Here is a 25,108-nt window from a genome sequence, read left to right on the forward strand (position 1 = left end):
TAATCCCCAGGTATGTAATGCTGGGGAAAACAGGGCTTTGTGCATACTAGGTAAACACTCTGCCAACTGAGCTGCATCCCCTACTCCGGAGGTAGTATCATCACTACTGTTTGTGCAGATATGGCAAATCTAGGATATCTGATCCACTTACTGTAGTTAGGGGAAAGTTAGCTTCTTACTATCTGGCAGAGTGCCTGACAGAGAGCAGATGCTCTGTGTGTGTTGAATTTTGATTGGTTCTAAATGGTCTAAATTGAGTGATTTGTTACCTAAGTTTATAGTGGATACATGTCAGCCTTATGGTGTCTTGTCTTACACCAAATTATTGTGCAAGTCACTAGATCTGTTTTTTGGAAAGTAACTATGAAAAGCTTAAATTCTTCATTTTGACCAATTTTGGATCTCTGTATGTCTCCGTCTATTACAGAAAAAAGTTTACAGCTAAGGGTCAGCACAAATAATAGAAGAGGGATCAGGAAGACTGTAAAAGCTGGAGGCTTGGGACACTTATTGCTAGACAGTGTCTACTTGACAAGAAAGATACACAATGAAATCTCAACAGCATGGTGGTCTGAAGAAGACCAGCATAAGGGCAATACGAGATGACATGCCAACATGGACAGAGGAAATTCCACAGTGCCCCTACCCTAGAAGAAGAGCAACAGGTAGTCAATGACTGCTGGGACAGAAAGAATCAGTTTTCTTCAGGGACGGGTTTCCACACAGCCGGTCCAATTTCAAGTGGTCAGTCCTGGAAACATGTATGTACCAACAGTGCCAAGTAGACACAGTAGGTTGCACATGCATGTGCTGTGGAAGGAGGGAACTTAAAATTCATTAAGACTTTTGTGATCTAAATATCCACAGAAGTGTCTATGCAAACTTGCTCTAAGAGCCATCATACGGACCAAACAAACAAGCCCTTACCGGTAGGTCCTACGAAACAGTTCACTATCCCTCCCATGATTCTCCAGTTTCAGAGAAGGCATCGTGCCGATTTGTACAAGTTGCTTTCCAGTACAAAAGATTTTCCTGAAATTTGTGTCAGGAGCTAGGAAACGAGTTAGCAAGACGCCTCACTCTTGGAGAGAACTTGTTCTAATTTTCTCATTAGCGAAGACGACACCATCGTAAAGAATATCTGCCAACAATCTGATATAAAAAATGTACATGTGTCGTGAAAAATAATTGCTCTTCAATTACCACTGAATTATAAAGCTGCTGCACAGGTGCAATAATACACGGGCCCTGCAAGTCTGAAAAACTGTGAAGCTTAGGTAATTATGTATATTTCAATGAAGACCCTAGAATAAAATTTTCAGAGTTGAAAGAAACAACAAAGCCAGAACCAAAGAGCTATTTATAACCATATATTCTTAAGTTTTCTATTCTTTCTTCTATATACATATTGAAAATCCAGGGATAATTTTTTAACTCTAGCCTCCAGGAAGATAGAGAAATATCTCTTCCTCTACTTTCAACTGTAACCACAGGGACAGGACTGAAAAGATAGAAATCTAGAGAGAACTATGATAATTGCATTTTTAAAAAATAATTAAATCTTACACCCTGCTTAGTTTATGAAAGTGAAGAATAGAATTTATAGGCAGATGGGTCTATCACGACTGTGGAAAAGATATATTTCTTTTAAATTACTAGTCTTTAGCAAGAGAAATTAGACCCAGATAGCAAGAGTGTTACATACCACCCAGTTCACAGTCTTTACTGCAGAAAACAGAATGTCCTACGAAATGAGGCTTATCGCTCTGATTGTAGCTACTGCAGAACAGTCTAAAGTCGGATTCCTGCAACATTGTGGATTTGAGCAGCTAAGAGCTTGGACAGTTAACTACATTTTTTACTTTTTAAGTCAAATGGCAAAAGTTCTGGGACAGACTTTCACCCGGTTACTGATGAAGTAAAGGCTGCGGAAATAAACTTGGGCTCACGGCAAAGGGGCATGTATTTTGTTGGTTTTTAAAATTGTTATTAATTAGTTCAATTTGTTTAGACCCATCACTGACGACTGTCCCATTTCTATTTCTTCTGTAGTGACTAAAATCTTTGACCAACAGCAACTTAGAGGAGGGAAGAATGTATTTGGCTTACTCTTCCAGGTTAGCCCATCCTTGAGGGAAGTCAGGCAGGAACTTCAAGCAGGAGGCCCAGGAGAAACTGCTGTCTGGGTCACTCTCTGACTTGCATTCTGACTTATTCTCTCTCTCTCTCTCTCTCTCTCTCTCTCTCTCTCTCTCTCTCTTCCTCTCTCACACACACAGGTTCATACTTAGCTAGTTTTCATATAGTCCATAACCTCATTCCTTAGAGATGGTACCACCCACAGCTGGCTGAGTCTTCCTGTATTAATTAATATTTAAGACACACTCCCCCAGACACACCCACAGGCTAGTCTGATCTAGGCAATACCTTAACCAAGACTTTAAATCTTCCCTCAAGACTTTTTTAAAAAATTAGCTACAGCTGTGGTTGTGGCTGTGGCTGAGGCTGTGGCTGTGACTGTGGCTTAGGCTGAGACTGAGGCTGTGGGTTAGGCTGAGACTGAGGCTGTGGGTTAGGCTGTGACTGAAGTTGAGGTTGAGTCTCTGGCTTGACTGAGACTGTGGCCAGGCCTGTGAGTGAGGCTGTGTCTGTGGCCTTGGCTGAGTCTGTGACTGAGGCTGAGGATGAGAGCCACTTGTTGGTTCCCAATCCAGCAACAATCCAGGCCCAGAACCAGGGCTATGAGTTGACCCACTTCAACGTCTATCCACCTAAGAACTGCTGGAGCATATGTAGGGGACAGCCCTGAAGATCCAAGACTGCAGGATTTCCACATCACAGGGAAACAACAGGATATCCAAGTTGAGTTCCAGTGAAGGCCCAGTATTGATAGTATTGTAGAAGCCGGAGACCTTGGAACCAGACCAGTGTCTCATTGCAATGAGCATTTGCAAGTAAAGATGTGTGGAGTAAAGAGTATATTGTGTGTCTTACTGCATCACACTACAGTTTCCACGAAGATATTTTTCTTTTTCTTTTCTTTTAAATTTTATTTTACTTTATTTGGAGGATGTTATAAGGGCAGAGGGCAGATACAAAGGGGCAGAGCTGAATGAGATAGGGGTGTATGATGTGAAATCCACAAAGAATCAATAAAAACTTTGGAAGAAAAAGAACACGAAAAGGATAGATTCTTCCTCCCCCAAAAGCTGCCAGTTGCCAATAGCTTTCAGTTGGGGGTGGGCCTCCATGGGCCGCTCTCCTCTCCATGCTGGGCTCTTGCCTGGCTTGAACTCCTGCATGTCTTATGCATGGTGTCACAGCTACTGTGAATTCATATGTTCAGCTGTCCTGTTGTGTCCAGAAAATACCGCTTCCTTGGTTCCTTGTAGTCTTCCAATACCTCTGGCTCTTACAATCTTTCTGTGTCCTCTTCTTCAGTGATCACTGAGCCTTGGAAAGGAGAAGGCGTGATACAGAGCCCCCATTTAGGGTTGAGCCCTCTACAGTATGTGGATCCTGGTGGGTCAAGCATGTTCCAGTTGGCACCCCCAAATCCAAGGATAGCACAGGGACAGCAGAATTGTACTTAGTGGTGTGTTTTTTGTTTCTGCCCTGAGAAAAAGAAAGGGGGGGATATGAGGTTGTGAGAAGAGGGAAGAGGTAGAGATAGGGAGATTTGGGGAAATGAATGAAACCCATTGTCTGAAATTCTCAATAATAAAATAAGTAAAAATTAGAAACCTGGAGAGGATCTTATGAAGACTCAGAGGAACACTGTCATTGTACACACAGCTGTGAGTATCAATGAAGTCACTGAAATGACTAACAGTGGTTCTATAGCCTTTTTAAAATCTGCAAATCCCCACCCTACTTGTTTGTGTTTGTGCATACGTAGATGCTGGTGTGTGCAGTTGCCCATGCATGCCACACATATGGATCAGAAGACAGCCTTGGGCAATGGACCTTGCTCTCCACCTTGTGGCTTCTACCCAGGTTCCAAAATCCCACACTGAGTTCCCAGGCTTATGTGGTAAAGGTTCTTACACACTAAGCCATGTCTCCAGTGTTCAAGGACAGTTTTATTTATGAAAAGGAAAATAGTCAAAATTTTCTGTTAAGTGTCACTCTCAAGAGCACTCGACACTTGTCATTTGAGTGTGCTCTGTGTGGGGCATTGAGAATTGCTTAGGAAAGGCGAGTGCGATGGCTCAGTGGTTAAGATCACTTTCTGTTCTTGCAGAGGACACGGGTTTTGCTACCAGCACCCACAATGAAACTTAGTCCAACATGAACTCCAGTTCTGGGGAACCTAGTGCTTTCTTCTCGACTCCACGGGCAGCAGAAATGCGTGTGGTTTTTCTGCTTTTCAAATATATGTAGGAAAAATACTCATCCACATTAAATGATAGATAGATAGACATTAGATAGATAGATAGATAGATAGATAGATAGATAGATAGATGATGTGGGATGCTCCTTTGTATGCTGTGAATATGTTTTATTACTATTGTTTAATAAAGAAGCAGCTTTGGCCTATGACAAGGCAGAATATAGCCAGGCTGGAAGAGATACAGAGAGATAGTAGGCAGAGTCAAGGAGACAGACACTATGTTGAAGGAGACAGACGCAGTTTACCAATAAGCCACAGCCTCATGGTGATACACAGATTAATAGAAATGGGTTAATTTTAAGATGAAAGAGCTAGTTAATAAGAAGCCTGAGCTAATAGGCCAAACAGTGTTGCAATCAATATAGATTCTGTGTCTGGGCAGCTGGGAGACAAACAAACAGTCTCCACTTATAAGTAAATAAGTAAGTAAATAAGTAAATAAATTTGGGTCAGGGAATGATAGGAAAGGAACCAATAAAGGTTTTTTGGTTACTTCAATTCCAGTTAGTATAATCCATCCTTCTGACTTTTGTCTTCTGTGCAAGCAGGACCCGGAGAATGGCTCCATATTTCCCAAAGCTGCATTACTTAGTGTATTCGAGGAATACAGATATAAAGGAACAAGCAATAAAAGGCACTTCTGTGTGAGAGCTGTGACATTTCCTCAGTCGTTTCTACCCTGAGCTTCCTCTGTGGCTTTCTGGTTCGGGCTTTGTGTACAGTCACTGTAACAGACTCACCGATGAAAGAGAAAGAGCAGGGCTACCGCTAAATTCCTCTCCCAACTCCGTGGATGTCCTTTTACTAATTACTCTGTCCTTATCACAAGACTATCCAGACTTCCCCTCTGCACCCAAAGCTGCAGGAAGCCTAGCTTCACAGTAAGTGGTCCTCCTGCCCTCTTGAAGGTCATGGAAACAGGCAACCTCTGCAGTTCTCACAGAGGAAAGTTTTCCAAAGCCCAAGTTCCCACCACGGAATTCCAGCACGCTCACCAGTGGCCCGTGCAAGAAGCAGAGCTGCTCTGCTTGGGAAAGATGCCACGGAAAACCTTCGTCGGTGTCGTTGTATCCCCAGAGAGCGGCTTTGGAAAGACCAGAGAAACACCTTCGTCGGTGCCGTTACATCCCCAGTGAGCGGCTTGTGGGGCAAACACAAGAGACGGAAACTGTTTGGCTGGTAGTAAAATTAACTTTCGGTACTTTACAGAAACCACAATGGTTTGTAACTTAATCAAACTACAGATTGCAATGACCTGGGTCTTTTACAAAAGGGCAAGTTTGTCAAAGGAGGAGCCAGGAGGCACTAAGTTTTTCATCAAGGCCTCACGGTGGCCTCTTCTGTGTCCTGTCATCTGGATGATTCAGATTCCATATGTCCATCCTTGGGTCATTCCACCCATAAATTTTGAAACTTTAGATTATTTTATTATTATTATTATTATGACTCTGCGTGTGTGTGTATATGTGTGTACATGCCTGTGTATGTGTGTGTGAACCATATATGTGGTCATTCATACCGAGGTACACATGTGAGAGGTCAGAGAACAACTTTTTGAGGAATCAATTGTTTCCTCCCACTTTTAAGTCTGTACTAGGAATTGAATTCAGGCCACAAGGCCTGCAAGGCAAATACCTTTACTCACCGAGCTATGTTACCAAACAGCTGTGTGGAAAAGCAGAGAAGGTCACGTCAGGGAGGCCAAGAAGAATAGAAAATTAAATACAGGAAGGGATGTGGACAATATACAGCCTTCAAAGACGAGCCGCCAGTGACCGACTTTCACTAGGTAGACACACTCCTGTTTCACGGGATTCTCTGATGATCAGGTCCACCATGACCTCCCGTGATAGACGGGAGTCATTCTCCAACATGGCTTGGGCTCTGCTCCATGCTGCTTTCACGTAGACTCATTTCCCAGGAAAAGCTATGCTGAAAAGAAGACCACTTTAATCTCACCAAAGTGCTCAAGTCTAAGGCATAAACTGTGTGATCATTCTGCACAAAGAAAAATAGGACGTAATATTAGTTTCTTTTCCATTTCTCTGATATCAATAACCTGACAAAAAGAAATCGAGGTGAAAATGGTTTATTTGGATTACAGGTCCGGGGGGCAAAGGTCATCATGGAGGAGAAGACTTGGCAGCAGGCAGAGAAGGCACAGTGGCAGGAACAGGAAGACAGCTGATCACATGTACCGTGCAGAGGAAGCAGAGAAAACAGCACCCTCAGTGTTCCCTCAAAGCCCACTCCCATTGACCATTCCCTCCAGCAAGGGGCCACCTCCTGAAGAATCTACAATTCCCCCACAAGGGCCGAGGAGTCACACACATAAGCACGTGGGGACATTCACACACAACCCACAAGAGATATGACAGCCAAAGAAGGACACGGAAGCTGGGCGGATCAAAACATGAACCAGTACACAGAGACCGTTACTGGGGATCAAATCAAAGCATTTTACTCTGTCCTCAAGGGACAAATGATGCGAATCAAAGTCCACAGCCTTGATCAATTTTTGGTTTGCTATGCCAACATGAAAATAAGAGTCGCTTGTTAAAGTTTTACAGGTTGACCTGATAGTCCCATCCACTTGTCTCTGTGAATCCCAGGTGCTAAACCCCAAAATGGTGAGATATTCTCACTTTCGTCAGCCTGGTTGATGTACCCTTGCTTTCCAAAATGGAATGCTTGCCCCCACTCACTCAGTAGGAGCCAGGATAATACTAGATCCGGTATTTCCCAAAGCCCGTGCAGACTGCTTGCTGTATTCCTGACTGCTGGTTAATAGTCAAATGGCACCTTTTGATTCTGATTTCCTCGGAGAGGCTGTTCTACAAGCATGGGATCAACCTAAAGGAAGTGGAGTTTATTTAATATTTTTTCCTTTCATTAGTGAGCTTAAATTACTTCCTTGTAAACCCTGCTCGTTACCTAAATGTACTAGCACTTTTGTTTCCTAATTAACTTTCTTATCAGAATCCCAAGCAAAAGTAACAAGAAATGGAATCATGATAAGGTACCCTGCCTCCTCCAAACAGATTTCCTTTTCCACTTTATCTCTTGGCACTGTTCTGGCTTGTTTAATTAAAATATCAGAAATTATTAGACTCAAATTATTTCCTGATCTGGTGCTCAACCTCCCCCCACCTGAAAGACTGTTTCTTCTGTCTCCATATTTAAGCTTTTATCTGCGGGAGGCAGATGAGTTTCCATATGTATGGAACTGAATTCACATAATTCAATATAATTTTGGGAGAAGTATCTAATTTAGTCTCTAAGTAATTAAACAAACAAATCAGATTCGGCTGTGCTGAGCCTTGAGTGTTTAAATGCCATGGTCTTCTTCTTGGGCTTGTAGATTGTCCAGAAGAATAGCATTAATGTGAAAAAAAAATGAAGAACTTTCAGCATGGAGCTGTGACATTCAAAGCAGACATCTTAAATTTTTTTTCATGAGAGGAATGGGGTCCAAAAAAAAAAAAAAAAACCAAGTCCAAACAACTCACATAAGTCGTATTGAAGGCAAAACAGTCATGTCTGTTACAGACTTCACCATAGCGGAGGAAGAGCTAGCCTTAGGCGGTGGCCCTGAGCAGCCCAGGGCAGGGAGACATTCCGGGTGTCTCAAGGCTGGCATTTGCTTGCTTCTGGTGGAACTGTGCGGGAAGTTTGCCTTCTTTGAAGTCGTCTGCAACATGATCCCCTTTTGCACAGTCAAGCTTGGCTATTCCAACCACCAGGCAGCCATTCTCAACCTGTGTTTTGCTGGAGCCTCGGTCCTCAGCCCTGTGTTTGTTGGGTGGCTGGCAGATTACTACTTCAGAAGGAGCAAACTGTTGCACGTATTCTTACTGCTACATTTTCTAGGTGAGTGTCCCCTGCCAACTGTGTTCCTTTTGCCACATAGTTCAACAAGTTTTTGTTAGAATTTTTACTTTATTTTATTCCTGCCCTATTCTTAGCATAAGCTCTAATAAATGAAGTATATTGTTTCAGTTTATTTCATTCTATATATTGTCATTAGTAGATGTGTGTGTGTGTGCAGTGTTTTCCAGGACTGTCGATACCTAAAGCATTCTGATTACTTCATTTTTGCTAATTACCTCTTTGTGTGTCAATCATCTGTACACCTTAGAATGCCCTTGCTTTCCTCTTTGTGCTCCAACTGAAATTTGTGACAGATTCTATATGAAACATGAAATGCACTTGCTTCACAACTGGATGAATTATGCTGAAAAGGTTGCTGAAGTTCATGGAGAATAAGTAAGAGATGTTTGGGTTTTATAATTAATCATATAGTAATTAGATTTTATACAAACATATTCAACTACAGTTAAAGATAAGTGAATTCAGACAGAGCAGTAGGATTGCTTACATAAAGAAAAATAAACATGCTCCAGATGCTTGGGAATGCTTGCTGAGGCATAAAGAGCAAGAGGGTGGATAATCTATAGTGTGTGTGTATGTGTGTGAAGGGGGGGGTGCAATGTTAGCAGTAGATTTTTACTTTCCATCCTGCTTGAGGTAGAGTCTCCCTTGTTTCTGCTGTTGACACGTATGCCAGAGTAAATGGCCTGTAAGCTTTCATCCAGTTCTCTTCCCTCTTTCTCCACAAAAGTGCAGGGATAAAAGGTGTGTGCTACCACGGCCAGCATTTTACATGGGTTCAGAGTCTGTGAGGTTGCATGGTTAGCATCTTTACCCACTGACCCCATCTTCAGACCCTTACTTGCATTGAGTCTGACCGATATTGGGTATGGAAGACACGACCACACATGCTCGTGCAGCACTCCACCACTGAGCTACATCCCCAACCCTTTGTACCTTTGTATTTTGAGACAGGGTCTCTCTGGGCTGCCCAGATGGTCTTAGAAAACACTGTGTATCTCTATCAGGCCCTGAAACTAGTCCTCCTACCTTAGCCTCTCAGCAAGGTGGATGGTAAGCCTGTGGTGCCGAGCTTGCCTTCCCTTTCTTCTATGAGTTGTGCCCCAGAGTTTCCCCTCAGAACTGCCAGGACACTGCAACCTGTGACTAAATAACAGAGACTCTAACCAAAGCATGACCTCTGTCTAAATTTATATGAACTTAGATTTAAAATGCAGCTTTTCCCTTGATGATGGCCTTTCTACTGAGCTGCCAGTAATCTGTCCAATTCCAGCCCACATACCGTTTTACCAGCATGACTTCCTGAAAAAAAATGAATTCATATTATTTCATATTGAAATAATTATTACTATTATCTAAAAGGTAAACTCCAAATTTAGCTTATCAGACCTCTATAATTTATATAAAATGTAATCCCCTGAAACAGTCTATGCTTGCCTCCAATAGCATTGAGATCCTTGATATGTACCTAATTTTCCCTCTGTCATTCATTCTTCCTCTCTGTCTGAAAGAGTTAACTTCTTCAAGTATTCACTCCATACCTGAGGATTTTCAAAACTCCTGCTGTTTTGTCATGACCCATGTTTATTGTTGTCCTCTCAGCATTTAGCCATGCTGTTATCAAATATAGAGGACTCCTGGGCTGGAGAGACTGACAGCTCAGTTAGTAAGTGCTTGCATGTGAGCATGGAGGCCTGAGCTCATCCCAGAGCCAGTGTCCAAATACACAATGTGGTAGTTTCCACTTTTAGCTCAATACTGGGAGATGGAGACAGGCTGCCTGCTAATGTGCAAGTGGCTTTTCCTAGGTATCACACACACACACACACACACACACACACGCACGCACACACGCACACACACCCCTATTCGTCCCAGATAAAGAACCTATGACATCTAAAGTAATAATTACATCAAAGTTCAATTTGGGGAACCAGAGAGTTTTTATTTGGAGTTACTAATAGGACTGTAGGGAGAGGTAATTTATATGAGTGGGGATGAGTCAAAAGCAGGGGTAACACAAGCATAAAGTACACACTAACCTGTGTGATGACATGAAATCCATGTCCCCAGAGCTCTTTCCTTGACTTTCAGACAGCTCCAGGGTCAGGAGTCTCCTCTCTGCATCTGTCTGATCCACCAGAGCTTGCTTGCTGCCTCTACGGCTCTGGGGAGGGGACTTAGTGAACTGTGCAAATTTCATCTTTCCCTGGATATGTGAATGAGGGGTCACCTCATCAGCCCTCTCTCTCTCCTACAAAGAATGTTTCAATTCAGAGGAAAGCATTGCACACCGCTAGTGTACTTGGCAAGCACCACGTCACTAAGATACCTTCATCTGCAGAAGCAAAGTGGGTGACTTCTGAGGGATAATACCCCCAGAGTTCCCTGGCTCCCACATACATTTACACATATGTGTTGGAACATACACAGGCACACAATCTACATGACTGCATTTACACTTCTGCCATGCACCTGTTCTCTGCATGTCTGCTTTTTCTGATGTACCCACTCCTGAACTGCTCCCCACCACCTAACATAAGATATGACAGCATGTTCCCCAGTGCTTACAGATACAGGCAGATGACTTATGCAGGATACAATGGCATACATCAAAGACAGAAATTCTTATCAAATATATCACAGATTTGTATTTTTATCACATCAGTTTTACTGCAGATAAAAATGAAGTCTTGATCTAATGAAATCAGAGCGTTGTGACATTTTCTCAAAGGGTGGAAATAGAACATTTTTGTGGCTTACACTGAGGCATCGTATGGTCTAGAAGTAGATTGTCCTTAAATAGCTGGTTACTGCATGGGCCAAATGAACTGAACATGCTGTTGCATAGCCCTTGGTACTGCCAAACCTCACATCACACTTCTAGAGAAACTTAAGTAGTAGAGAAACATGTAGTTTCACTCCTGGCTAACCTTGAAAGAAAACACTTTAAACTCAATACATTAAAGGGTCCACTATCCAGGTGAATTATCCCATTGCTGAATGACAATCAAACGCATATATTCTCCACATGGTAAAAACATGTAGAAAAGACATTAAATGCTGTTCCCAATTCATATTTCTGTGAAATTATAATTTCAATTTAAGTTCCAATTGAGGAACTAACTGCCCAGAGCCACTCTCTAAAAATTCATATCAAAAAAAGGTAACGTCAACGTAGTTGGGTAGAACAAAAGTAATCAAATGGATGAACTAACATTAATAATGTTGGGGATGTAGCTCAGTGACAGAGTGAAAGCCTAATATGTGTGAGGGTTTGGGGTCCATCCATTGTTAGTACCACAGGAAAAAAAGGAAAAAAGGAGGAAGGAAGAGAGGAAGGAAGGCAGGGAGGAAGAAGGGGATAGGACAGGAAGGGAGCTCTACCAACTGACATCTCAATATTGATTTCAAGAGTAAACAATACAGCTTATGAAAATGAAGGAATGAACAAGTTAGCAAACGATGGGACTGCACAGTAACTTCCATTTGGTGAGTAGAATTGTCCTGTGAGGGCCCACAAGGTAAAAGTGGGAAGTAAGCTCAAGCTTCCCTTGTCACTCTGTCCCCTACCTCCTCCTGACTGGTCTACATGAATCCAGGACACACTCATGCTTGCTCCTCCGGTTTTTCACCTCTCTGTGTATGCCAGGAAGGTTCTGTGAATCTGTGTAAGAAATCAGAGAAACAAGGTTGGCCAAAGGATTTACCTTGAACTCTTGACCTTTCCACCTTTACCTCCCCAGAGCTAGGACCACAAGTATCCTCTGCCAGGCATGCCAAATGTCTTAATGTTTCACATGATATAGTTCTGAGTCATCTTAATGTTGTTGAAAATTAGCATCATTTGCTTACACATTCTTAGATAAAAGATGGTTTTATGTGGGGAATCCTTCTGTCTGTGTGTTGCTTTTATTGATTAATGAATAAAGAAGCTGCTTTTGGCCAATGGCTTATCAGAGTGTAGCCAGGCTGGAAGATATATATATATATATATATATAGAGAGAGAGAGAGAGAGAGAGAGAGAGAGAGAGTAGGCAGAGTCAGGAGAGTCGCCATGGAGCTGCCACAGGGGAAACACAGGAGCTGACAGCTGGAACATTGCCAGTAGACCATGAGCCTCGTGGTAAAATATAAAATAGTGGAAATGGGTTAATTCTCTATGTAAGAGCTAGCTAGCAATATACTTAAGCTATTGCCCAAACGGTATTGCAAATAATATAGTTTCTATGTATTTATTGAGGGACTAAGTGGGACAGAAACTTTGTAAAACAATGGTTTAAGCTGAAAGGGAAATACACACGCAATACACATGTTTAAACACACAATAAAGAGAATTTTCATTTTTATATAATTTCTTTATATATAAATGAATGAAAATCCTGTGTTTGTTATTTTATTTCCAATTATGTGTGGGGGAGAGTGGGGTACAAACATGTAAGCACAGCACACAAAGAACAGAAGTGGAATCTGACACTAAACAGCACAGAACCGAGCTCGGTCCTCAGCAGGAGCAGTACAAGCTCTTAACCACCAGGCCGTCTCTCCAGACGCAGAATTTCCACACTTAGAAAACCCAAGTCATCCCTGAAATCGCAATGATTGACCTAAGTATGCAAGTAAGATTCTCATGCAACCTGGAGCCTCTCTTCCAGAGGGAAACGCTTCTTTAGGGCGCGCTTCGGTGAGTCTGTGGGTTTGCACTATTCGTATGCTCTCTTCTCTCTGCCAACAGGCACTACGTTGTTATCCATGCTTGCTTTCCCCTTGGAAGATTTCTACGGAGGCTCTTACCCTGTGGTCAACCACGTGCCCGTGGAGGAGCGGGCAGGAATGTTTCACACAGCACTGCTGACCCTCTGCCTGGGCACAGGAGGGATAAGGGCTGTTATCTGCCCATCTGATGCTTACAGCCCTCAGGAACACGAATCCAAGAAGCCAAGGTCTTTTTTTAACTGGTAAGTAGCACTGATTAGGAGAAAAACAACAGAATTGTCGCACTCTTTCTTTGTTTGGGTTTTCTCTCTGTGTGGCCTTTCTCATTGGTTGGCCTGGGTAAGTGAAAATGTGGTGACCTCTGTGATGATGGTTCAGCTAATAACCCTGGTCAAGGTCGGACACATGGCTCTGCAATTTAGAACACTGGCTGCTCTTCCAGAGGCCTGCAGTGTGGTTCCCAGCAACCCAGTCAAGCGGAGTACAGGTGCCTGTAACTCCAGTTCCAGGAAACCCAATGGCCTCTTCCAGTCTCTGCAGGCACACACATGTATATACAACATAGGCATACAGACACATACACAAACATATCAATAAACAATAAAACTTATCTTTAAAACAATAATGATCAGATATAGATCAGAACCATCAACTTTTCATGGAAAACTGAATAATCTATCCTCCAACTAAGAAGGCATACAGTGGTTTGTCGCAATGAATAAAATGTGGCCTCTGAGCCCAAAAGGCCAGGTGGAAGTCTCACCTCTACTTACCACAACTGTCCGTGACCAAGTCATCTCTCTCTAGCGTGTTCATGTCTGAAGACAGCATTAGCTTAGTCAGACGTAACTGCGGCATCAGAGAACGTGGTGCACGGCTACAGATGATCACAAAGAAGGGAAGGGAGGCTGTCGTCGCTATGTCTACTTGCAGCAGAGACTGGCAAGGTTGTTAAGTTCACAGTCCAGCATAAAGAGGAGATGACAGCGAAAAAGAGTCTTTCAGAACACATTGGATACCTGCCAGGATCCTTGAGGTGATTCGTGACAACCAAACTATCTTTCTCTTGCTTTGCTGCTTGGTCTGGGGAATATGAGGGTATGTGCATGCAAGTATATGTGTGTGTGCAGGTGTGCACACACACACATGTGTTCCTATGGTGACCAGAGGTTAGCCTCTGGTGTTATTCCTCAGGACCTATTAAGTTCTTTGAGAAAGGATCTCTCACTGGCCCTTTGGAGCTTTCCAGTAAGGCTCAGTCGGATGACCAGTGAGTTCCAGGGACCCACTTGTCTCCACATGCTCAGAGCTGGGAATCCAAGTGTGCATCGCCACACCTGGCTTTTCATATGAGTTCTTGGAACTAAACTCGAGTCCCCATAATTGCTTAATTGCTCAGTACACGCTTTACCTACTGAGCCATCACCCCAGGCTCTTTTTTTTTTTTATTTATCTATTTATTTATTTATTTATTTATTTATTTATTTGGTTTTTCGAGACAGGGTTTTCCTGTTTAACAGTCCTAGCTGTCCTGGAACTAGCTCTTGTAGACCAGGCTGGACTTGAACTCACAGGGATTCACGTGCCTCTGACTCCCAAGTGCTGGGATTAAAGGCATGCACCACCACCACCTGGTTCTATATGCTTTAAAAGGAACCAGTTTATATACTATAAAATAAGGATTCGGGAAAACAATTGAGATTTGACAATTGATGAAGAGTCGCTCACTGTTCATAGCTTAGCAAAGAATTTATCTGGGTGCTCTCATTTGTGGGTATTTCCCAGCCATTAAAGTCTATTAAAGTCTGCATAAGAGCCATTTCACACCTTTCATCTACAGGATGGGTTAGCTAGTGTTTCAGGAAAGTTCTGTTTAAATCCAAACTATCATCCCAAATACCCATGTATGGAGTGTTTAGTCCCTGACCTATGGTACTCTAGAGAGGTTGTAGGACCTTTGTACAGTGGAGTCTTCTATAAAACACATTTGGTTTTGAAGGAGAGACTGGAAATTCTGGCCCTTTCCTCTTGTCCTGCTTGCTTCTGGGCCTCAACCAGGTGAGAAGCTTTGTTTGATCATCTGGCTCCAGCCACAGCCACAAGGTACTGCGTTATCACAGACTCCCTGGCAATGGGTCAGTCCACAAAGGGCTCACTAAAATCTCGGGAGCTGGGACATCACACTTTCCTCCCTCTAAGTTGACTGTTACATACATGTTTGTCAAAACAGGTGGAAGCTACCAGAGATGCATGGTTTCCATTCTGGGTTTGTCTGTCTGTTGGGTTTTTTGCTTTTGTTGTTGCTTTATTTTGTGTTTTGGTTTGGTTTGGTTTGGTTTGGGTTGTTCTTTTGGTGTGTGTGTGTGTGTATATGTGTGTGTGTGTGTGTGTGCGTGCGTGTGTGTAAAATGGGCTCTCAGCATTGTCTAGATTCTTGCTACCACTGTTATCTCTGGGTAAATCAAGGCAGACAGCACCAGGCAGAAATATTAAAAAGAAAATTAATGTTGGGAACATGAAGTGACGACTGGAGAGAAGGCTCGGTAGTTAAAAGTACTTTGCTGCTCTTGCCAATGATCCAGGCTCCACTGTTGCTAGCATCCGCATGTGGAGAGAAGTCACCTATAACTCCTGTTCCAGAGGGCATCGAACATGTTTTTCTGAGCTAGGAGGAAACCAGGCAAACAGCTGGATTGCATACATATGTGGCGGCAATGCACTCACACACATTTTAAATTTAAAAAATAAATGCCTTCAACGATGTGTTTAAAGTCAATGTTATATATGGATATGCAGCTCTAGAGGCAGATTTCTTCTCTTCCTCATGCGTCTCCTCCTGCTTTCTATTAATATTACAAAACACTCAGGCCTATTTTGGATTAAGTCCTAATGTAAGGGAAGGATGCAGTCTATCAAAGGGAAAAGGGATGTTCACTTCCTCATAGCAAATTCTGCCTCCTTGACCTGCCCAAAGGAGAATGAAATCCTTCTTTTTCATTCCATTTGGAGGTTTTAATCCTTAATTAGCAACATCATTTTGATTAAATAAGACTCTGGAGGATTACGACGGGAGAGCCACCAGTTGTTCTGAAAGATAGCCCCAGAGACTGTATTGTACTGTGGTTGGAGTCATTCGGAGTTGTGTTTAATCAAAGTGACATTTCTCGGTGTTGATTACAAAAGGGACATTATATGAATGAACTCCTTCCTTTGGGAAATGGAGTGAACTCCCAGTGGGTTTGTGCTTCAGGGGTTTGGGTAGGAGGATGTGGAGTGTCACACAATGAAATTGAGAAGCTGGGAGGAGCCAGGACAGATTCAGGAAGAACACATTAAACAAACACTTTTTACTTTTTTCTAATTTCATTAAAATCTCCGAAGAGAATAATTCTGTGGAATTGTTGAAGCCTGAAGGTACAAGTGTCTAGGAAAAAAAAAAGTAGACAAAGAACCACAGTATTACTCCTTTTGGTTTGTTTGCTTTTTTGGTTTAAATACTGAACTACAGAACAACTTTTGTCATCGTCTACTTACTAAAGTTAGTAGAAATAAATGACAAGAATGAAATATCTATTCTAAAACATTCTGAATGGATGGGTGGCAAGATTAACAGAGCTTCCACAGGCAGCCAAGCAACTAGCTGGCAGAATCTTGTATTGGTCACTTGGGACGGTTATAACTTCCAGCAAGGTCGGTAGTTTGCAGAAATCAGGGTTACCCAGTCACAATGTAGGAATACCTCCGAGGGATGTATTGCTGCTTATACACAGAGTATCCTAACTTAACACTAGTGCTAGAATTTTAAAGGCTGTTACTATTACTGAACAATGAACAAGTCATAGCTTAAAATCTTGGTTATTGATAGGAAAGAGAAAACCTATTTAATAGGTAGCCATCTTTAAAATTGGCCGTCGGTTAACTCAATTGTTTTCTCAAAGTCCTAAAATCCCTAATGGGCTGAGGTTATAGTTCAGTGGTAGAATGGTTGCCTCGTGTTCATGAGGCCCCAGGTTCAATTACCAGTGCCACAAAAGAAAAATAAAACCCTAAAAGTTGCAAGCATGGAGGACGTAATTGATTTCAGCAGCTCCTTTCAAGGGACAACGCACCACTTAAACCTAACCGAAGTCTGCGTTTGGTCCTGCTTCCAGCTCAGATGTCGGATGTTCATAGTGGCAAGACCTTTAATGAGATGTGTCGTTGCGTCTGTTCCACCCAAAGCTTCCCCGCGATCCTGTTAAGCAGTGTAGGCTGGAAGTTTGAGGAGCTGAAAACAGCGATTCTGAGTAAGGTTGCCAAATGGAAGGGAGAAAGCCACTGCTAGCCAACAGTGCCATCTGGAACGGTGTCTCCGCAACTGTGTACCTCACGGGAGGCACAAAGTTGAAGTTCTCTGAAAAGGAACTCTCTGCCAGCAGCCTGGTGTACGGACCCAGATCGGAACCGGCTCTTTCAGGGATTTCCAGGTTCTTAGGCGTGCAGTTAAGAGCCACCACACTGAAGATAATGCAAGTAAGCACACCTGAGCAGATTCCTCTTTCCGGAAGCCAGAGGAGGTGGAAAATGAAACTTGTTCATGGCCGTGATTTTAAAGCCTTCAAATTGCTCTTTGCATTTTTTTTCTACCTCCTTTAGCTGATAATTCACATTTTATGTATTTCACAATGTGCTGCATTAGGCAGAACCGAAGTCCCAAGTAAAATACTGACTGGGTTCTTGAGAGGGGCAAAAGAGGAATTTATCCCATCCCCCGCATTTCAGATATGAGTATCCAAATTGACCCTACACTGTCTGTCCAATACAAAAATGCTCTCTGTTGAGTATTGTGGTGGTTTGAAAGAAAACAGCCCCCAAAGGGAGTAGCAATATTCGGAGGTGTGCCTTTGTTGGAGTAGATATGTCCTTTTTATAGGAAGGGTGTCATCACTGTGGGGGTGGGCTTTGAGGTTCCCTATGCTCAAGCTACTCCCAGTGAGAAAGAACACTTCCTGTTCCCTGCAAGAGGAGATGTAGGACTTTCAGTTCCTGTTCCAGCACTACATCTGCCTGCCTGCTGCCTTGCTCCATGTAATGTTAATAATGGACTAAACCTCTGAACTGTAAGCAAGTCACCACAATTATACATTTTCCATTGTAAGTGTTGCTATGGTCATGGTGTCTCTTCACAGCAATGGAAACCCTAACTGAGATAAATATGAACTCAAATGTAGAATCTTTATGTTAGGGAGGCACTGGAGCTAAAAAGTGATTCTTACACCATTTTTTTTTTCCCGAAGCTGAACCCAAAGAACAATGAGTTTCAACTCTAGAAGAACACTAAAGCAATCAAAGCATCCTTTAAAAGTTTACTGGTTCCTGCACCTCAGGAGCCTTGGTTACATCAGTTTGACACAGGACACAGGGAAGGGAAATTATTTTCTGCATTTTCAAGCTGACAGAATAGAGTTGAAAACCACTGTTCTCAAATAGTGTTACTTGACTTTAATATTCTACAAAAGCAAGTAAGATACTTTGTGAGGGTGTTGTCCAGGAGTCCAAGGCACTCCACAGCTACATAACAAGTTTGAGACCAACCTGAGCATATAGAGAATTGTCTCAAAGAAATCAATGAATAAGTAAAAATCAGGTTTTATCTGTATTGTTTAGGGGAACTGTGGACATTTTATGGCAGAGAAAATGATGATTTACAAATGAACTAAAAATGCATATATATGAAGAAGAAGCAGAAGGATCAGGAGGTGAAGGTACCAGGCTATATATCAAGTGTGAGGTGGCTCTGCCTGAGACTTTGTTGTAATCTCCTACAACCCCTTACAAACAATAATTCTCAAATCTGAACCTAAACACCATGCATACGAAATTTCTTAAATAAGAGCTCAGTATTGGAAAAAGAAGGGGGGAAAGGATGGTGATGGTGAAAAAATAGAAAGCAACTAGAGATCTTGGGAAAGAGAGGGAAGCCATTGTTGGTCAGTTAAAACTCCAAAGTCTCCCACTGAAATGAGGAACAAGACAAGGTTGTCCACTCTCTCCATATCTATTAAATATAGTACTTGAGGTCCTAGCTAGAGTAATAAGACAACAAAAGTAGATCAAGGGGATACAAATCAGAAAAAAAAAGTCAAACTCTCACTATTTGCTGATGATACATAGTTTACATAAGGAACCCCAAAAATTCTACCAAGGAACTTCTACAACTCACAAACACTTTCACTAATGTAGCAGGATACAAGTTTAACTCAAAAAAAAAATCAGTAGCCCTCCTTTACACAGATCACAGATGATAAATGTGCTGAGAAAGAAATCAGAGAAACATCACCCTTCACAATAACCACAAATAACATAAAATATCTTGGAGTAACTGCACCCAACCAAGTGGAAGACCTGTAAATCTTTGAAGAAAGAAATTGAAGAAGACACCAGAAAATGGAAAGATATACCATGCTCTTGGGTAGGTAGAATTACCATAGTAAAAATGGCAATCTTACCAAAAGCAATCTACAGATTCAATGCAATGACAATCAAAATTCAAGCAAAATTCTTCACAGACTTCGAAAGACTAATACTCAACTTCATATGGAAATGTAAAAAACTCAGGGCAGCCAAAACAATCCTCTACAATAAAGAAACTTAGGGAGGCATCACAATTCCTAACTTCAAACTCTACTACATAGCTACAGTACTGAAAACAGCTTGGTATTGGCATTAGAACAGACAGGAGGATCAATGGAATCGAATTAAAGACCCGGCTATCAATCCACACACCTACAAACACCTGATTCTTGACAAAAAAACAAAAAGTATAAAATGGAAAAAAGAAAGCATTTTCAACAAATGTTGTTATCATAACTGAATATCAACATGTAGAAGAATGAAAATAGATACATGTCTATTGCCATTCACAAAACCCAAGTCCAAATAGATCAAAGACCTCAACATAAAACCAACCACACTGAGCCTTATAGAAAAGAAAGTGAGAAGTACTCTTGCACGCATTGGCATGGGAGACCACTTCCTAAATAGAACCCCAGTAGCACAGAACTGAGAGAAACAATTAATAAATGGGAGCTCCTGAAACTGAAAAGCTTCTGTAAAGCAAAGGACACAGTCAACAAGAGAAAACGGCAGCCCACAGAATGGCAAAGATCTTCACCAACTCCACATCAGACAGAGGGCTGATCTCCAAAATATACAAAGAACTCAAGAAATTGGTCATCAAAAGAACAAATAATCCAGTAAAAAAAAAATGGGGTACAAACCTAAACAGAGAACTCTCAACAGAGGAATATAAAATGGATGAAAGACATTTAAGGAAATGTTCAACATCCTTAACCATCAGAGAAATGCAAATCAAAACAACTCTGAGATTCCATCTTACACCTGTAAGAATGGCCAAGATCAAAAACACTGAGGACAACTTATGCTGGAGAGGATGTGGGGTACAGGGAACACTTCTGCATTGCTGGTGGGAGTGCAAACTGGTGCAGCCCCTTTAGAAATCAGTATGGTGATTTCTCAGAAAATTATGAAACAAACCTACCTCAACACCCCGCAATACCACTTTTGGGTATATACCCAAAGGATGCTCAATCATACCACAAGGACATGTGCTCAACTATTTTCATAGTAACATTATTAGTCACCGCCAGAACCTGGAAAGAACTTAAATGCCCCCCTGACTGAAGAATGGATAAGGAAAATGTGGTATTTTACACAATGGTGTACTACAAAGCAGAAAAAAGTCTTGAAATTTGCAGGCAAATGAATTTCTCTCGGACCCCTAAGTTGTTCTCTCACGTTAGGAAGACTGGAAACCTCCAGAAAAGTTGCCTCTCCTCCTGCACATCTTCTTAAGTTAGTCAAGAACCCCTCTAGTCCAAAAAAAAAAAAAAAAACCTTAAACAAAAGGAATGGTGTTAACTCTCAAGTTATTACTAAATAAATTAAGCAAATGTTTAAAATAATGCCGAAATGATGGCTGAGATTTGTGATGAGAACTCCCAGGAACCCTTTGATTTTTAAAATTGCCTCCACTGTTCAGTTATTTGCAGTTTGGTGCCCACACTTAACCGTGGGCTAAATTGTGTTCCTCCTGCTGCTTTCAGTTCCCCTTAATCACTGGGATTTGTTTTGCTTTAGTGCTTTGCTCCCTGACTTTCTGTGTGAGAGGTGTTTTATACATTCAATTTACTGGTGAACTCTGAGAGGAAAGGAGTCTTAATGGTAAGCTCCAAGACTGTGGGTTTCCCTTTTATTTATTTATTTTTTGCAGATAATACATACATAATTCCACCCTTAATTATCTGTGGCTTGTCCTGTCCTTAGAAAAACAAAGACGAATGTAGAGTATGTCTGTGCTAAGTAATTCTTTCAGAAAATTACACAATCAAACAGGCGGGATGGCATTTATTAAACGACATTTAGTGCTTTATGTGAAATTCCCTCCTGTCCGTAGATAATTCAGCTCTGCAATTCTTTGGGTTTCTAACTAGCTTTCCCAAGATTTAAATCTTAAAGTTTTTTTTTTTTTTATTTTCCTTGACCCTCTTTGAAGCCGTTTGGTGTGTATCATCTTGTGGCACACTGAAGAGTCACAGAATGTTTTCTGGCATTTTCTCAGTAGTGCTTGCTTATTGTTGAGAGAGGGAAGGAATTCTGAAGAGCAAAAGTGAAGCAACAATGCTCTGGTTCCCCCTCTCAGTTGCTACAGCTGCCGTTCAAGAGGACAGCTTGGCACACAGCATAAAAGGTTAATCTCAGGCTGAGTCTCAGAACTCTACCTGGTTGTCCTAGAAAATTCCTACTGGGTACCCCACCTATATTATGGCAGATAAATTTTCTTCCTAGGTTCTATTAACTCAATTTGTTGATCATGGTCTTATTTGGCTTTCTGTTAGCACCCCAGCCCCGTGTCAATTATTAGGAGTCTTTACTAGCTTATGCTTTTTTAAAAAATATGTCGCATCTCTAATTAAGATGTCATGTATTGCCCAATCATTGTGGCTCTAGCTCTGCGCTAGGTCCATGAAGACAGAAGAAGAGATGCAGAATATGGTGATGTCAGTGAGAGGTTTGACGAAGGTGAAGTCACTGTTTCCTATTAAAGTTCAGGCACAAGAACAAGAGATGATTTCAGAAGGTTCAAGAAAGACAGGAGAATGACAGACGACTTTAGAAGGCTCATGAAAGGCCTGAGAACAATAGATGACTTCACGGGACTCAAGAAAACAGCTAATGTGTACCTTACGAGCAAGACCTGGCGAGCCAAGGGAGATAAGAAGTCACGGAGGCAACAATGAGTGCATATGTTTCAGACACAGTGTCATCCGGTGACGTACCACTTTCTACACACACACCTCGCACCTGCCACTTCCGCCTGTCCTAAGGCACCCCTGGCCAGCTTTCTCTTGCCCTCTATCCAGATCATCATAACGGTTATGACTCCATATGCTGCTTTGTCTATCATCACAGAGCTACTATGATCATTTAGTTCCTTTGCACTTAAAGTCAGATTTGATCAATCCCATGTTCTCTTTCCTTCCCAAGACACCCCAGCTATCTGAGAATAGAACCCCATCCCTTAATGGTGGCCACTATACACAATCGATGCCAGACTTATCCGCTTGATCCTAAACACTGCACTCCTTTTTCTCAACTCTGTGTTACAGTTCTTTGTACAAAGCTCTTGTTTCCTAAGTCGGGACCGGAGGGAAAAGTAACAGAGACTTTTGCCTAGCACCTTACCGTTAACATCTGTTTTTCACTCAACTCTTTAAAATAATCTTTGTCTCGGAAGTATGATCTCTATTTTAGAAATAGCACTGAGTTCCAGTCAGGTAGGGTGTGAGTGATTGTAAGAGGTTAGCCCCAATGCATGTCTTCTGCCCACCGTTTCAAAGAGGAAGGACAATATTTATAGTTAATGATAGATGAAACACGTTGATCAAATGTCAAAGCCCGGATGAACAAGGAAATAATAGTGTCGTAAAACCGGTAACTGCAGAGGCAGGAGAGAGGCACAGAAAGATCGCAGAGCCCGAGTTCCTGCTTGTAGGCTGCACAGAGACAAACGGCTCTGGCTCCCGGGCCTGCAGCATGGCTAGATCAAGCCGGATGGGTCACTTCGATGCTCCAAGGCTCAGATTTCTGCTCTGACGAAAAAGTGGGAGAAAAGTTTTGTGAGTTTTGTGAGCTTGGGTTTGGCAGAAAACTCTTACAAACCACACCGAAAGCTTGATCTGCAAAGGAAAATAAACCTGGCAAGGGGATGCCATCAATGCCTTGTTAGACAATTAAAAGACAAGTCCCAGGCTAAAGGGGAAGATTTGTAGAACTAAATAATAGAAAAAAATAAGTTTTTTTATAACCAAAAAAAAAATGAGAAAGGAAAACTGAGGGATTTAAATGAAAAAGTAAATTAAAATTTACATCATATAATACTAGAGAAAGAAAAAAGAATTGCCAGTTACGTAGTAGATGATACTCAGCTTAAACTTCAATAACATTGTGGGCCCCTGAGCCCAGTAGAATGTGTTAAGGTATGGAAAAAAAGAATAGAGACCAGCCAGAAGCTGGGCTGCCCTACCGCTGGGGACAGGGCTGGAGCAGGCAGCTAGCTCCAGTCAGCTGCGACTGATTCTGAGAACCCTTAGGGTTTTAAGTATGGGACAAGTACACAAGGAGCTCTCTCCCACAGCCATTGCCAGGGCACACATTGGCCATCTGAAGTCAGTAAGACTTGGCCGAGGGCCTACCCATCTGTTGGGAAACCCCTACTATCAATGTCCAACCCCCACCCAAGGCAGCTTCTCCCAGGCCACACTGAGGAGGTCACCTCAGTCCATCTCGCTACAGGTTGGTTCAAGAGCCAGGTATTGCTGTTCAACAACAAGCATGCCAGTGCTTGTCGGCCCGGCTTTTCCAGCGCCCGTGTCGCAGTGGGAACGGCAGTGCAATCTGGCGCTGATTTCCTTCACGTGTGTTAACTGGGCTTTTTGTTTGTTTTTATTTCTAGCTCAGTCTGGCCTTAAACTAGCAGCTATCTTTCTGCTGCCTCCAATTGCCGGGACAACAAGGCATGCACCACCACACCTGGCTTTGTGGAGTCTCGGAGAAAGTTACATCCCCCCAAATACTTGCTACTCAGGAAGTAGAACACAAAAGTTAGCCTGGAAGAACCTACACCCCAAAGTACAATGGCACAAGTGTGCAGGGAGTTTGGTAAATCACATGGCCACATTACTTCACATTTCCCACAGAACACTGGAAGCCTGAGTTTTGCACGTGAGAGATAAGCACTTTTAAGCACTTACCTTCCATCAGTCCCCATTGGCAATCAGATAAGGAAGGGAGAGGCCTCTTGCCTTTAGTTATAGCAAGCCGCACACCAGTGACTGACATGGCACTTCATGATGCTAGAGCCTAAACACATTTCTCTCTCCCCAGTTTATTCCTCTCTCCCCATCTCGAGACTAGAGGTCCTCCTGCCCTTTTTGCCTTAGGACCCTTGATAGTTTAATATAGTAGCTTCTGGGCAAGGGAAGAATTTCCCCTTGACTGCAGGAGGGTGAGTGCTTGAGAGGTCAGGTGTGTGGGTGGGTGGAGACAGCCCTGGGGAAGATGGTCTCTCCGTTGTAGATGGTAAAGTAGGATCCCGGTCAGACTTAATGGGACAGGGAAGATAGTCTCTCCACTGTAGACAGTAAAGTAGGATCCCGGTCAGACTTGACTTGAGGCACCTAGTGACTCATGCAAATCACCAAGAAAGATTTTCAAATGCAAAATAAAGGTAGGAAATAAAATAAACCCATGAATAACCAAGTCAAAGTGCTGCTGCACACAATGTAGAGAAACCAAGAAGGGGGAGAGTTAACGTATTAAATGTGTGATTGAGAAGTTAATTGTATTAAAAGTATTATTACTTTAAAAAGAACTCATTTATAGACATATGAAGGTTTTTAATTCATTATTACGGGAATAAGTAACCTTTTAATTTGTGCGTGTGTTATGTGTGTGCAGGTGTGGAAGTGAAGGGTCAATGTTGACTGTCTTCTATCATCCTCCACGTTACATTTGAGACAAGATGTCTTATTGAAGGTAGTATTTAC

The 25,108-nt window shown here is 42.2% G+C and overlaps 1 protein-coding gene across 1 annotated transcript in view; it reads left to right on the forward strand.

The window, feature by feature from the left end:
• Positions 1-7,929: 7,929 nt before the first annotated feature.
• Slc15a5 (solute carrier family 15 member 5) overlaps positions 7,930-25,108 on the forward strand; it is a 108,594-nt gene continuing 91,415 nt past the window's right edge. The window contains exons 1-2 of the mRNA XM_048432855.3: positions 7,930-8,263; positions 13,021-13,243. Coding sequence (XP_048288812.3) covers positions 7,930-8,263; positions 13,021-13,243 — 557 coding nt within the window. The remainder of the gene's footprint in view (positions 8,264-13,020; positions 13,244-25,108) is intronic.

The sequence above is a fragment of the Myodes glareolus genome, chromosome 3 (assembly GCF_982192425.1).
Source record: "Myodes glareolus chromosome 3, mMyoGla1.1, whole genome shotgun sequence".
NCBI lineage: Eukaryota > Metazoa > Chordata > Mammalia > Rodentia > Cricetidae > Myodes > Myodes glareolus.